Raw genomic sequence first — 16,190 nt, 5'->3', positions numbered from 1 at the left:
CTAGAAATAAGACTGGCTTAAAATTTTCGGCCGGACTCAGCTTTTAGCGGACAATCCTTTTGTCTGTGTGCTAGTCTGACAGACTAAAACTGACGCTAGGGCAGCTATTGGCTACTGGCTATGAACTTCCTTATTCTACGTCATCACGTTCGAATCCGTCAGACTTTTGGCATGATCGTGTGAAATTCGTCTGAAAGTCCGGAGGACCTCAGCTGCAAAGTCCGTCGGATTGTCCGCCAGAAAGTCCGATCATGTGTACGAGGCATTAGAGTAGTGATGGCGAACCTTGGTACCCCAGATGTTTTGGAACTACATTTCCAACGATGCTCAATTACACTGCAGAGCGCATGAGCATCATGGGAAATGTAGTTCCAAAACATCTGGGGTGCCAAGGTTTGCCATCACTGACTTTTAGAGTTTTAGATCTTCTCTTACTTTCAGTCCAGGTGACAATGGTCAGTAGGACGGGTAGAGAGTGTAAAACTCCATAGAAGGGAAACAGAAAGCAAAAATAACATGGCAGGGGATCCAACCTTGAATCTGAAGCCCTGACTTCATTTAAAGATGGGTAAAAAAAAGTTAAGACAACTCATGCTTACTTGGTCGGATCAGCTTGTAAGATTCCTTCTTGGAGAGAGGCAGTAGGGTTGTCAAGCCTTGCTTGAGCCTCCTTGCATCTATACCAATGAATTTCCGTGTAATATAAACGTTGTCAAAGTTGTCATCGTTGGTATAATTTCGAAGATAACTGAAAGCCCTGGAAAAAAAAAGAAAGAAAGAAGGCAAGGGTTACAAATGGTATACACGGGACATGGTCTATCTCTAGCTCCAAGGTGGGTTACAAATGGTATACACGGGACATGGTCTATCTCTAGCTCCAAGGTGGATTACAAATGGTATACACGGGACATGGTCTATCTCTAGCTCCAAGGTGGGTTACAAATGGTATACACGGGACATGGTCTATCTCTAGCTCCAAGGGGGTTACAAATGGTATACACAGGACATGGTCTATCTCTGCTGGTCAGACGGAGAGGGAACACAGAGGCATGCATATGATAGGCACACATGCTGCATATGATTAGCAAACAGGTATGATGGGCACAGTGGCTGCATGTGATGGGGCACAGTGGCTGCATGTGATGGGGCATAGTGAGGCTGCATTTGATAGGCACAGTGAGGCTGCAATTGATTTTTTTCCCCAGAATTTTTTTGTTAGTTTGCTCCCAAACCCCCCACCCCCCAAAAAAAAATTTGAGCACCAACCACCCCTGGCTGAGGTGTACATGGGGCCTAAAGCTGTTGAGGAGCTAAAAGTCCCAGCTGGTAGCTTGTAGGCCCTGTAGGCCCTGTAGATGAAGTGATAGGAAAAAGATAGCCCATTACTTAAAAAAAAAAAAAGGAAAATAAATGGTACTTACCAATAGTAGGTGACGATGGCGATAAGGAAGACAGAGTAGGTGAATATGTGAAAGATCTCCCGGTAAGGATCGAGATCCTGTTTTACTTCCTCCATGATGTCACTAGCAATGGTGAATACACTCTTGCTAGAGTTGACTATTCCACCAAGATCGTAGTTGATGGTCATATTGTAGTCAAATTTATTCTTCAGATCTTGTAAAATAACTATGACAGCTGCAAGAAGAGAAACAAGGTTAGAGATTTATTGCTGATTCTTTTTACGGGTTTACAAAAATTTTGAAGGCTAAGTCCACCTTTTACAAACCAGGGAGAAGAACCACCACACTCCTTTACGGGGTGGATGGTTTGGGTGTGGAAGGGTCCATTTGTAGTACCGTATATACTCGAGTATAAGCCGAGATTTTCAGCCTCTTTTTTGAGGCTGAAAGTGCCCCCCTCGGCTTATACTCGAGTCATCGCTGTCTGCCCGCTCGATCAGCGTGTCGAGCAGACAGACAGCGGCCATTCTATAATTCAAAAGCCGCGCCTCCGGCTCCGCCTTCGCCTGTGATAGGCGGAACACTGAATTTCCCAGCAGCCTGTGTTCCGCCTATCACGGACATCGTATCATCCTCGTACTACGGACGAGGATGATACGATGTCCGTGATAGGCGGAACACAGGCTGCTGGGAAATTCAGTGTTCCGCCTATCACAGGCGAAGGCGGCGGCGCAGCTTTTGAATTTTACAATGGCCGCCGAGGCGCCGACGAAGAGGGCACGGGACGGGACGGGACGGAGGCAAGGCACGGCGGCAAGGCACGGCACGGGACGGAGGCAAGGAGGCAAGGCACGGGACGGAGGCTCGGGACAAAGGCTCGGGACACAGGTAGGCTGGACACACACACACACACACACACACACACACACACACACACACACACACACACACACACACACACACACACACATACACATGGATACACACACACACACAGGGATGGATGGATGGATGGATACACACACACACACAGGGATGGATGGATGGAGACACACACAGGGATGGATGGATGGATGGATGGAGACACACACACACAGGGATGGATGGATGGATGGACACACACACACACAGGGATGGATGGACGGACACACAGGGATGGACGGACACACAGGGATGGACGGACACACACACAGGGATGGACAGGCATGTCTCACCCTCGGCTTATACACGAGTCAATAAGTTTGCCAGTTTTTTTGGGGGTAAATTGGGGGCCTCGGCTTATATTCGGGTCGGCCTATACTCGAGTATATACGGTATGTTACATCCTAAATATGGGGGTAACATGGTCCAAAAGATGGAGTTAGCCTTTAATTTTGAGAAATGTTGTTATACTTACGAGCTTTAATGTTCTTCTGTATATATTCTCCTACGTAGGATGGTATGACACAGATGACGGTGGCAACTGCAAAAGAAAAACAGAAAGCATAAAGATTAGAGTCAAGTCGTAATAAGGTCAATGTAACTCTTCATCAACACCTAAGAATTTGGTTATCAGGGGATGTGGTGTGTTTTCCAAATACCAACCAACCAACCAAGGCATGTTTGATGCGTCAAAAAAATTAGCCTTGTTTCTCCAAGAGTTCAGTTATCAGGGTACTTTGGTATGTTTTCCCCATAGCGGGCAACCAACCAACCAACTAATGAAGGCAAGTTTGATGGGTCAGATAAATTAGCCTTGTTTCTCCAAGACTTCAGTTCAGGGGTCAATGTAACTCTTCATGAACACCTAAGAATTTGGTTATCAGGGAATATGGTGTGTTTTCCCCATACCAACCAACTAACCAACCAACCAAGGAAAGTTTGCTGAGTCGGATGAATTAGCCTTCTTTCTCCTGGAGACAAGTTTCAAGTGGAATTTCTTAAAAGACCTTATGAGTCGTAAAATGTGCCAGTTCATGAAGGATTACATATCCCCTTTCATCCATTGCTACATTCGATTTTCAATCAGAAGCAAAATGGTGGTCATGAAAATAAACTTGACCACACTGACAGCCGAGTCCTAATTTTTTTGACAATAAAAAAACAAAACAAAAAAAAGCAAACATACCTTTGGCCACTTCGCATAGCCATGTGAAGCCGTCTACGATGTTACAAAGAACGCCGGCTCCTATGTCCAAGCAATTATTCTTGGCATCTACGAAGGCCCTGGTGCACTTCTTATGTGGGTTTAAAAGCTCTTCATTGCAGATGTCCCCGATACTATGAATGAAGGCCCATATGTGACCGAGTGTCTTGCCTACAAGAAAAAATAAAATCAGTCATGTCATCTACAGGAATGGATAGTAGAAGTAAAATAAAAAAATAAAAAAAAGCCCCCCTCCTATCCTCGTCCACCTCTTCCGGTCTAGTAATTGAGGTGAACTAACCCTTTAAGGAAAGGGTAAAAACTATCATTTGTGGTGCTATATTTATAAAGCATTGAATGTGACATTCACCAAACATTCACTGCATGTATTTTTAATGACAGCGAATATGTGAATGTAACATTGAATGCTATATATATATGCCCCCCCCCCCCCCCCCCCCGGTGTCATCTTTACAGATAATAGACACATCTAGCGACGTCTGCTTTTTATTTTCCTTCACTTGAGGAGCCCCATCTCTACCCACCAAACCCCGAACATGAAAATGTTACTTACCAATCACTTTCATCCGTTCTCTGACTTTTTGGAAGAAATTCTTAGCTTTTCCGGCGACAGTTCTTACTTTGCCCGCAATATTCTTCAAGTAGCTCAAAACATCTGCAGGAGAGAAGAAAAATACATCATAAGTTTAAAATGCTCCATTGTCCAATTCCCAAAGATTCAACGCCGAAATAAGATCTTTATATTGGCCTTTGTGTACCTTTCATTTTAATAATAATAATAAATATCTATCTATCTATCGATCCCTCTATCTATCCATCGATGCCTCTATCGATCCCTCTATCTATCTATCTTTCGATCCCTCTATCTATCGATCCCTCTATCTATCTATCTATCTATCTATCTATCTATCTATCTATCTATCTATCGATCCCTCTATCTATCTATCTCTCTATCTATCTATCTATCTATCTATCTATCTATCGATCCCTCTATCTATCTATCTATCTATCTATCGATCCCTCTATCTATCTATCTCTCTATCAATCGATCCTTCTATCGATCCCTCTATCTATCTATCGATCCCTCTATCTATCGATCCCTCTATCTATCTATCTATCGATCCCTCTATCTATCGATCCCTCTATCTATCTATCTATCTATCAATCGATCCTTCTATCGATCCCTCTATCTATCCATCAATCCCTCTATCTATCTATTGATCCCTCTATCTATCCATCGATCCCTCTATCTATCCATCCCTCTATCTATCCATCCCTCTATCTATCCATCCCTCTATCTATCCATCCCTCTATCTATCCATCGATGCCTCTATCGATCCCTCTATTTATCTTTCGATCCCTCTATCTATCTATCGATCCCTCTATCAATCGATCCTTCTATCGATCCCTCTATCTATCCATCAATCCCTCTATCTATCTATCTTTCGATCCCTCTATCTATCTATCTATCTATCTATCTATCTATCTATCTATCTATCAATCCCTCTATCTATCTATCTCTCTATCAATCGATCCTTCTATCGATCCCTCTATCTTTCTATCTATCGATCCCTCTATCTATCTATCTATCTATCTATCTATCTATCTATCTATCTATCTATCAATCAATCGATCCTTCTATCGATCCCTCTATCTATCCATCAATCCCTCTATCTATTGATCCCTCTATCTATTGATCCCTCTATCTATTGATCCCTCTATCTATCCATCGATCCCTCTATCTATCCATCCCTCTATCTATCTATCTATCTATCTATCTATCTATCTATCTATCTATCTATCTATCTATCTATCTATCTATCTATCTATCTCTCTATCAATCGATCCTTCTATCGATCCCTCTATCTATCTATCTATCGATCCCTCTATCTATCTATCTATCTATCAATCGATCCTTCTATCGATCCCTCTATCTATCCATCAATCCCTCTATCTATTGATCCCTCTATCTATCGATCCCTCTATCTATCCATCGATCCCTCTATCTATCGATCCCTCTATCTATTGATCCCTCTATCTATTGATCCCTCTATCTATCGATCCCTCTATCTATCCATCCCTCTATCTATCCATCCCTCTATCTATCCATCCCTCTATCTATCCATCCCTCTATCTATCCATCGATGCCTCTATCTATCTATCGATCCCTCTATCTATCTATCGATCCCTCTATCTATCGATCCCTCTATCAATCGATCCTTCTATCGATCGATCCTTCTATCAATCCCTCTATCTATCCATCAATCCCTCTATCTATGTATCTATCTATTGATCCCTCTATCTATCCATCGATCCCTCTATCTATTGCTCTATCAATCGATCCTTCTATCTATCCATCGATCCCTCTATCTATCCATCAATCCCTCTATCTATCTATCTATCTATCTATCTATCTATCTATCTATCTATCTATCTATCCCTCACATATCTATCTATTCATATACAGAATTGCTTTGTTATGAACCATTTGAAGCCCACCCTATAGCCGAAAGACAGCTACAGCGCAGGCTTAACCGCTTCAGCCCCTGACCAGAGCATTATTTTTGCGATTTGGCACTGTGTCGCTTTAACTGACAATTGCGCGGTCGTGTGACGTTGCACCCAAACAAAATTTACGTCCTTTTTTTCCCCCCACAAAAAACAGAGCTTTCTTTTGGTGGTATTTTATCACCTCTGCGGTGTTTATTTTTTGCGCTATAAACAAAAAAAGAGCGCCAATTTTGAAAAACAAAAACACACAATATTTTGCACTTTTTGCTATAATAAATATCCCCATTTTTTTTTTTTTAAAAAGCTAAATTTTTCTCAGTTTAAGCCGATATGTATTTTTCTACATATTTTTGGTAAAAGAAAAAACCAACAAAAAATATCGCCATAAGCGTATATTGATTGGTTTGCGCAAAAGTTATAGCGTCTACAAAATAGGGGATAGATTTATAGTATTTTTATTTATTTATTTTTTTTTTACTAGTAATGGCGGCGATCTGCGATCCTTGACTGCGACATTATGGTGGACGCATCGGACAATTATGACATGTTTTTGGGACCACTGGCATTGATACAGCGATCAGTGGTATAAAAGTGCACCGACTTCTGTATAAATGTCACTGGCAGTGAAGGGGTTAACCACTAGGGGGCGATCAAGGGGTTAACTGTGTTCCCTGGGAGGTGATTCTAACTAAAGGGGGGAGGGGACTGACTAGAGGAAGTGACGGATCGTGGTTCCTAGCTCATAGGAACACACGATCTGTCACTCCTGTCAGAACAGAGATTTGTGTGTTTACGCACACTTGTCCCTGTTCTGTGTCTCCTGCTCACAATCGCTCGTGGCCGGCGGTCATCTCGACCGTCGTGCCACGAGCATCGGCACCCCCAGCTGTGCAGCGGGCGCACGTGCGCGCCTGCTATCCTGCCCCCGCGGGCCGACATATAGCTGCGACGGTTCACACAGGGGAGCCAACCTGCCGTAGTGTAACTGCGGCGGTTTGGTCAGGAAGCGGTTAATTTGCCGGGAGGGCGTCCATAGACGTGCTGCCCGCGTGCCCCACTCTGTGATCACTGGTCCCGGCCCTTTACCATGTGATCAGCTATCAGGCAATGATGGCCCCTGATGTTAACCCCTTCCCTACCAGTGTCATTAGTACAGTAACAGTACGTATTTTTAGCACCGATCAATGTAATGTGACTGGTTACCAAAACAAGTTCGAAAAGTGTCAGTCAGGTGTCCGATCTGTCGCAGTCATGCTAAAAAAAAAAAAAACGCGGATTGCTGCCATTACTAGTAAAAAAAAAAAAAAATTGCCATAAAAATATCATAGTTTGTAGGCGCGATAACTTCTGCACAAACGAATCAATATACGCTTATTGCGATTTTTTTTTATACCAAAAATATGTAGAATACATATCGGCTTAAACTGAGGAAAAATTTGCATTTTTTTTTTCTTTAAACATTTATTATAGCAAAAACGACAAAATATTGTTTTTTTTTTTTTCAAAATTGTTGCTCTTTTTTGTTTATAGCGCAAAAAGAAAAAAAACGCAGCAAATACCACCAAAAGAAAGCTCTATTTGTGGGAAAAAAAGGACGTCAATTTTGTTTGGGTGTGACGCTTATTGGGATTTTTTTTTTTTTTTTTTTACCAAAAATATGTAGAAGAATACATATCGGCCTAAACTGAGGAAACGTTAGCTTTAAAAATAAAAATAAAAATTGGGATATTTATTATAGCAAAAAGTACAAAATATTGTTTTTTTTTTTTTTCAAAATTGTTGCTCTTTTTTTGTTTATAGCGCAAAAAGAAAAAAAAATGCAGCAAATACCACCAAAAGAAAGCTCTATTTGTGGGAAAAAAAGGACGTCAATTTTGTTTGGGTGCAACACTTATTGGGATTTTTTTTTTTTTTTCACCAAAAATATGTAGCAGAATACATATCGGCCTAAACTGATGAATACATTTGCTTTTTCATTTTTTTATTTTTTTATTGGATGAGTAAAGTAAAAAATATATATATTTTTTTCAAAATCGTCAGTTTTGTTTGTTTATAGTGCAAAAAACAAAACAAAAAAAAACGCAGGTGATCAAATACCAAGAAAGCTCGTGGGAAAAAAGAAAAAGGAGATCAATTTTATTTGGGTGCAACATCACACGACCGCGCAATTGCCAGTTAAAGTAACGCAGTGCTGCATCAAAAAATAAATAAAAAAATGGCCTGGTCATTGAAGGGAGGTAAACCTTCCGGGGGCTGAAAGAATCGGCCGCAATGCAACTCAACACCCAAAAAATATGTAGGCTGGTGTTTGTTGCAGCTCAGTGCGCTGCAATTGAGGTGCATGGAGGAGGGTGGTGCATTGCAGTGCAGATTTGTTGTTGCGATGCACTGAGCGCACCAATGCAATACATCAATCAGGGCTCTGTTATGCAGAGCTGGTACAAGAGGTGGGCGGGAGGGATGGGTGCCCTGAGCGGCAGAGCTGGTACAAGGGGTGGGCGGGAGGGAGGGGCAGGTGCCCTGGGCGGCAGAGCTGGTACAAGGGGTAGGCGGGAGGGACGGGTGCCCTGGGCGGCAGAGCCGGTACAAGAGGTGGGCGGGAGGGACGGGTGCCCTGGGCGGCAGGGCCGGTACAAGGGGTGGGTGGGAGGGATGGGTGCCCTGGGCGGAAGAGCTGGTACAAGGGGTAGGTGGGAGGGACGGGTGCCCTGGGCAGCAGAGCTGGTACAAGGGGTGGGCGGGAGGGACGGGTGCCCTGGGCGGCAGAGCTGGTACAAGGGGTAGGCAGGAGGGACGGGTGCCCTGGGCGGCAGAGCCGGTACAAGAGGTGGGTGGGAGGGACGGGTGCCCTGGGCGGCAGGGCCGGTACAAGGGGTGGGTGGGAGGGACGGGTGCCCTGGGCGGCAGGGCCGGTACAAGGGGTGGGTGGGAGGGACGGGTGCCCTGGGCGGCAGAGCTGGTATAAGGGGTGGTTGTCATCTTCGCCCTGGGCACCAAATTGTCCCAGCACTGCCGTTATGAAGGGGCCCTAAGGGCCACAATAATTCTACTTACTCCTTAGCGGTTCCTTGACGCGCTCCGCGATCTCGATGGTCTGATTCATGACTACTTGCACACCACAGGCGCTGGAATTCGTGACCCGCTGAACGTTCTCCAACACGTTGGCAGCTGGTCCATTCATGGCCATGGAAAGGATGATGAGCAGGATGATGGTCCTCACGTATCCTAAGAGAGAGAGAGAGAATTTTTTTTTTTTTTAATTAATACAACAAGACATTTTTTAGAACATGAACTGGATTGCATGAAACGTCTGCACCATGCGACTGGGCATGCGACCTGCATTGGAGGCGTCATTAACTTAACATTGACCCTGTTGCCTTCTGGGACACACATGTCCCAAAAGGCAACGGGGACGCTCAACGAAGAGGAGGAAGCGCCGCGGAATAGGAAGAGGCAGATTAGGAAGACTGCCTAGCAACAGAGTTTCAGGTAAGTACATTTTTTTTCTTTTATTATTATTTTTTTATTTTTTATTTTATTAATGCATATTTTTTTTTGGGTGGCCCTCCACTTTAAGGTGTCAAAATAAAAAAAGAGGAAGAAACGCACAAGAATGCATTGAAAACGTATAAAAATGAGCGTGAAAGTGCATGGAAAAAATGCGTCGGTAATGCAGAAACTGCAGCGTGAAACAGCCCCGAGTGTGGTAACGTACTGTCTTTGGGTTCATCTACACCAGGTGCTTTCCAGTGCGTTTCTGAAACCACTTCTGGAACGCATGTGCGGTGTTCGCTGTGTATTCATATGGCCCTGAAGGATAACGACGCCCAAAACAGACAGTGATCACCATGTATTGCAATGGCCCTTTGTACTAGAGTTGCCACCTCATCCCTTTAAACTCGAACACATATGAATTACACGGGTTCCGAGGCTAATTTAATGCAGATAAGGCACCAAGCAGGGGCGGACTGACCATTCGGGCTCTAGGCCACTGCCCGAGGGCCCCATGCCACCAAGGGACCCCATCAGGGTTGCCAGCCTCAATAAAACCAGGGACAGTATGTAAAAATCTGTGTTTTTTTTTTTTAAATCCCAAGATTATAGCTGCCCCGCTTCTCCAGTGCCTATTCAGTGTGTTTATGTGTATTCTGTGTGTGTATATTGTGTGTGTGTGTGTATAATGTGTGGCCATAATCTATTGCCTGGGGGCCCCATAATCTCCTATTGCCCGGGAGGCCCCTTAATCTCCTATTGCCCAGAGGCCCCATAATCTTCTCCTATTGCCGAGGGCCCCATAATCTTCTCCTATTGCCTGGGGGCCCCATAATCTCCTATTGCCCGGGGGCCCCATGAGTTTTCAGTCTGCCCCTGGCACCAAGTGAGTTTAATTACCACCTTAATCAGCCCCAGAACCCGTGTAATTAATATGTGTTCGGAGGGATAAGGTGGCAACCCTACCCTGGTTCAGACCACTGCTTCTAACAGAAGTGCAACCTGCACCAGAATGCTTCAAAACACATGAAAATGCACCAAAGTGCACATTGTCCTAATGAAAATAAAGTATTTTTAAGTCTCAAAACCCCAAAAAATAAAAAGAGGAAAAAAAATGCCACTGGAACTCTTAAAAACGCATCACGAAAACCCAAAACCTGTTGAAGACTTCTAGAAACTCACCGGAAAAGAGATGGGGTATCATCAAGAAGACGGTGACCCGGATGTTGATGGAGAAGGCCATGCCGATGCAGAGGAAGAAGCCCATGGCGATGGTGGAGTAGATGCAGAAGTAGATGTTGTAGCTCTCGTAGAAGATCACCAGATAGCCGTAGATGCTGATGAGGACCAATCCCATCAGGAACGCAAAGAAGCTGGATAGGAATTTGGCCCACCGGCCCCTCTCCTTCAGCCCTCCGGCTCTTTTGTCGTCGGCGGCGAAATGGTCAAGCCCTGTGATCTGAGTGGGGTCCTTCAGATCGGCGGCCCTGGGGCACCAATCCGGGCAGCAGTCCCGGTCGCAGACCTCGGAACACTGGCAACATTGTGAACACGCGCCGCAGCAGGCCCGGAACGCAGTGCACGCGTAGGAGCAACACCCGCACACATACTTAAGAGGGCTCTGATAGGTGCGGCTCATTTTTTTGGTCAGCTGTGCCTGCTCTGTGATGTCACCAGTGGGAGGAGCCAATCACTGCACAGGGAGACAGAGAGACAAGGTTGCCATAGCAACAGTGGCAATCGGGAGCTCCGAATATGAATCTGGCGAGAAACAAAAAAAAAAAACATTAATCCCCTTCCTGTCCACAACAAATCTTTTCACTTTTCAAACACTTGTTCAATTCTGCAATTTTTTAAATAGAAAATAATATATTATGAAGTGTTCACCACTCACTGTTATCTCACATGTATATTATTATTTATTATTATTATTAAGTGTTCTTATAAAGCAGGCATGTCCAAAGTCCGGCCCCGCGGTCCGGTTTTGAACGGCCCGACCGGTGTGCTGGGATGAGGCTGTCAGATGAGAGATCCCGGCACTGAGTGGAGTGCGGAGGAGTGCGCTGTGCTCTCTGCTTCCCCCTACAGTGCAGTACCAGCTGAATGAGGAAGCCGGAAGGTAGAGTACTGTGCTACAAGCTACATTTGTTTTAAAAGGGCTTTATTCATGTGTGTGTATGTATGTCTGTATGTATGTGTGTGTGCATGTATGTCTGTATGTATGTCTGTATGTAGGTATGTCTGTATGCATGTATGTATTTCTGTATGTATGTCTGTATGCCTGTATGTATGTGTGTGCACGTATGTCTGTATGTATGTGTGTGCACGTATGTCTGTATGTATGTGTGTGTACGTATGTATGCCTGTACATGTATGTCTGTCTGTGCATGCATGTCTGTATGTACGTGTATGCATGTGTCTGTATGTATGTGTGTGCGCACATGTGTCTGTGTGTGCATGTATGTATGTGTGTACATGTGTCTGCATGTATGTGTGTGCATGTGTCTGCATGTATGTGTGTGCATGTGTCTGTATGTATGTGTGTATATGTGTCTGTATGTATGTCTGTATGTATGTGTGTGCATGTGTCTGTATGTATGTCTGTATGTATGTGTGTGCATGTGTCTGTATGTATGTCTGTGTATGTGTAATTCCTGTCTCAAGTGGGATTGGTTCAGTCCTGGCAAGGGTTCCCCAGAAAATTGGTTCCGGAGTAGTGTTATAAGTAGTGTTATAATTAGGGGGCGGGGCATGCAGTTATAGGTGTGGCATAGAAAAAGGTAAAAATGTGTGGCATAGAAAAAGGTAAAAATGTGGCTTTGCGTGCAGCGGCAAAATATGGGCGTGGTCTACGTGAAATAGTGGGCGTGGCTTACATGGGACGTGGCTCAAAGGGGTGTGGTTAGAGTCTGAGATGAATGCGGGATGGAGAGGTAAAGGGGGGGGGGGTGGAGAGACAGCAGCCCCCCGGTCCTACACCACAATAGCAATGTGTTTTCCAGAGTTTGACAATCAGCAGATAAAGATACTCCAAATACCTGGTGTTGGCGCTTCAATCATCCCGGCACCATGACTGTTATGGTGTCAGGATGACTGAAGCGCATTATTTCTATTATTACATTGTAATATAAAATGAAATCATTCAACTCACCATAATGCAGAATCAGTGGGAGCCATGAGCGTGTCACTAGCCATGTTGCCTGCCACCAGATGCCATCAGGTTTCCCAATCGGAGTCTGTCCTTACATCAGGTGCCCCATCAGAGGTACAGTGCCTTGCGAAAGTATTCGCCCCCCTTGAACTTTTCAACCTTTTGCCACATTTCAGGCTTCAAACATAAAGATATAACATTTTTATTTTTTGTGAAGAATCACCAACAAGTGGGACACAATTGTGAAGTGGAATGAAATCTATTGGATTTTTGAAACTTTTTTAACTAATAAAAAATGAAAAGTGGGGCGTGCAAAATTATTCGGCCCCCTTGCGTTAATACTTTGTAGAGCCACCTTTTGCTGTGATTACAGCTGCAAGTCGCTTGGGGTATGTCTCTATCAGTTTTGCACATCGAGAGACTGAAATTCTTGCCCATTCTTCCTTGCAAAACAGCTGGAGCTCAGTGAGGTTGGATGGAGAGCGTTTGTGAACAGCAGTTTTCAGCTCTTTCCACAGATTCTCGATTGGATTCAGGTCTGGACTTTGACTTGGCCATTCTAACACCTGGATACGTTTATTTGTGAACCATTCCTTTGTAGATTTTGCTGTATGTTTGGGATCATTGTCTTGTTGGAAGATAAATCTCCGTCCCAGTTTCAGGTCTTTTGCAGACTCCAACAGGTTTTCATCCAGAATGGTCCTGTATTTGGCTGCATCCATCTTCCCCTCAATTTTAACCATCTTCCCTGTCCCCGCTGAAGAAAAGCAGGCCCAAACCATGATGCTGCTACCACCATGTTTGACAGTGGGGATGGTGTGTTGAGGGTGATGAGCTGTGTTGCTTTTACGCCAAACATATCGTTTTGCATTGTGGACAAAAAGTTCGATTTTGGTTTCATCTGACCAGAGCACCTTCTTCCACATGTTTGGTGTGTCTCCCAGGTGGCTTGTGGCAAACTTTAGACGAGACTTTTTATGGATATCTTTGAGAAATGGCTTTCTTCTTGCCACTCTTCCATAAAGGCCAGATTTGTGCATAGGGTTGCCACCTTTTCATCAAGCCAAACCCAAACACATTAGCGAAAATGTTTTTTACAAACTACACTACACTATAGGATTGTAAAAGACAAGAAGAGTAGTATTGCAGTGCATGTAGCGTCCCGTGACGTAAATTTGAATATACATGTATTAAAGTTGTACCATAAATAAAACATATAGCTACATTTTATCTACGGACCGGTCCATCTTATTTACAACATCCCTAGGGGTTATCGGCTGTGCTGTCAGCACTAGGCCTATTTTAGACCTATGACATATTTTTTTGATTTAGCGTCCTGTGACGAACAGTGGGTGTGGCCAAATTGTGTTAATAATGGGAGAAGCTTAAGGAGTGTAGTTAAATCAAACAAGATCAGTCTATCCCCCGGTACAGTCCCCCCTCCCAGGTCAGTCTGTACCCCAGTACATGCCCCCCCCAGGTCAGTCTGCCCTACAATATAATCCCCCTCAGCTCAGTCTGTCCCCCAGTATATTCCCCCCTAGGTGAGTCTGTCCCCTAGTATAATCCCCCCTACGTCAGTCTGTTCCCCAGTATAATCCCCCCTAGGTGAGTCTGTCCCCCGGTATAATCCCTCCTAGGTCAGTCTTTCCCCCAGTAAAATCCCCCCCTGGTCAGTCTGTCCCCCAGTATAATCCCTCCCAGGTCAGTCTGTCCCCCCGGTATAATCCCCCAGGTCAGTCTGTCCCACAGTATAATCCCCCCTAGGTCAGTCTGTCCCCCATTAAAATTCCCCCTAGGTCAGTCTGTCCCCCAGTACAATCCCCATAGGTCAGTCTGTTCCCCAGTATAATCCCCATAGGTCAGTCTTTCCCCCAGTATAATCCCCTAGGTCAGTCTGCCCCCCAGTATAATTCCCCCCTAGGTCAGTCTGTCCCCCAGTATAATCCCCCCAGGGTCAGTATGTCCCCCAGTATAATCCCCTCTAGGTCAGTCTGTCCCCCAGTTAAAGTGCCCCCTCCCGCCAATATAATTAAAAGCACTGGAAGCCAACAGGAGGGGAGAGAGGGATAGGAGGAATGGTGCTGCAGGGCTGCCACTGATGTGTCTGGGTTTCAGGTGGACTGAAACCTGGACACAGGCTCTAAAACCTGGACTGTCCGGGTGAATTCTGGACAGGTGGCAACCCTATTTGTGCAGCGTACGACTGATTGTTGTCCTATGGACAGACTCTCCCACCTCAGTTGTAGTTCTCTGCAGTTCATCCAGAGTGATCATGGGCCTCTTGGCTGCATCTCTGATCAGTCTTCTCCTTGTCTGAGCTGAAATTTTAGAGGGACGGCCAGGTCTTGGTAGATTTGCAGTGGTCTGATACTCCTTCCATTTCAAAATGATCGCTTGCACAGTGCTCCTTGGGATGTTTAAAGCTTGGGAAATCTTTTTGTATCCAAATCCGGCTTTAAACTTCTCCCCAACAGTATTACGGACCTGCCTGGTGTGTTCCTTGGTCTTCATGATGCTCTCTGCGCTTTCAACAGAACCCTGAGACTATCACAGAGTAGGTGCATTTATACAGAGACTTCATTACACACAGGTGGATTCTATTTATCACCATCAGTCATTTAGGACAACATTGGATCATTCAGAGATCCTCGCTGAACTTCTGGAGTGAGTTTGCTGCACTGAAAGTAAAGGGGCTGAATAATTTTGCACGCACCACTTTTCAGTTTTTTATTTGCTAAAAAAGTTTAAAATATCCAATAGATTTCGTTCCACTTCACAATTGTGTCCCACTTGTTGGTGATTCTTCACAAAAAAATTAAATTTTATATCTTTATGTTTGAAGCCTGAAATGTGGCAAAGGGTTGAAAAGTTCAAGGGGGCCGAATACTTTCGCAAGGCACTGTACCTTCCTCTCATCTGTGTCCATCAGCGGAGCCCCTCCTTACATCTGGTGCCCCTCTGACATCCACAGACCGCCCCCCCCCCCACATCCACAGACTGGCCCCCACATACTCCAGACTGGCCCCCACATCTCCAGACCGCCCCCCCCACATCCACAGACTGGCCCCCACATCCACAGACTGGCCCCCGCATACTGCACAGACTGGCCCCCACATACTGCACAGACTGGCCCCCACATACTGCACAAACTGCCCCCCACATCCACAGACTGGCCCCCACATACGGCCCCCACATCTCCAGACTGGCCCCCACATACTGCACAGACTGGCCACCACATCTCCAGACTGACCCCCACATACTGCACAGACTGGCCCCCAACATTCAGACTGGCCCCCGACATCCAAAGACTGGCCCCCACATACTGCACAGACTGGCCCCCGACATACCACTGGCCCCCGACATACCACTGGCCCTCGACATACCACTGGCCCCTAACATCCACGGACTGGCCCCCGACATCCCCAGACTGGCCCCCACATCCACAGACTGGCCCCCACATACTGCACAGACTGGCCCCCAACATTCC

The 16,190-nt window shown here is 45.2% G+C and overlaps 1 protein-coding gene across 1 annotated transcript in view; it reads right to left on the bottom strand.

Moving 5' to 3' along the window:
* The window catches only part of LOC143958853 (DC-STAMP domain-containing protein 2-like), a 45,468-nt gene that overhangs the window by 4,816 nt on the left and 24,462 nt on the right, over nucleotides 1-16,190 (bottom strand). Inside the window, exons 2-8 of the mRNA XM_077467834.1 lie at nucleotides 10,732-11,310; nucleotides 9,112-9,282; nucleotides 4,100-4,201; nucleotides 3,508-3,696; nucleotides 2,797-2,862; nucleotides 1,422-1,635; nucleotides 600-757 (exon numbers count right to left, since the gene is read on the bottom strand). Of these exons, the coding sequence (XP_077323960.1) occupies nucleotides 600-757; nucleotides 1,422-1,635; nucleotides 2,797-2,862; nucleotides 3,508-3,696; nucleotides 4,100-4,201; nucleotides 9,112-9,282; nucleotides 10,732-11,188 (1,357 nt within the window). The 5' untranslated portion in view covers nucleotides 11,189-11,310. The remainder of the gene's footprint in view (nucleotides 1-599; nucleotides 758-1,421; nucleotides 1,636-2,796; nucleotides 2,863-3,507; nucleotides 3,697-4,099; nucleotides 4,202-9,111; nucleotides 9,283-10,731; nucleotides 11,311-16,190) is intronic.

This window comes from Lithobates pipiens, unplaced genomic scaffold (genome assembly GCF_037356315.1).
Source record: "Lithobates pipiens isolate NorthernLeopardFrog02 unplaced genomic scaffold, aLitPip1_a1.2 Scaffold_62, whole genome shotgun sequence".
NCBI lineage: Eukaryota > Metazoa > Chordata > Amphibia > Anura > Ranidae > Lithobates > Lithobates pipiens.
The sequence above is the reverse complement of the archived record's forward strand: the minus strand, read 5'-3'. Positions and strand labels throughout refer to the sequence as shown.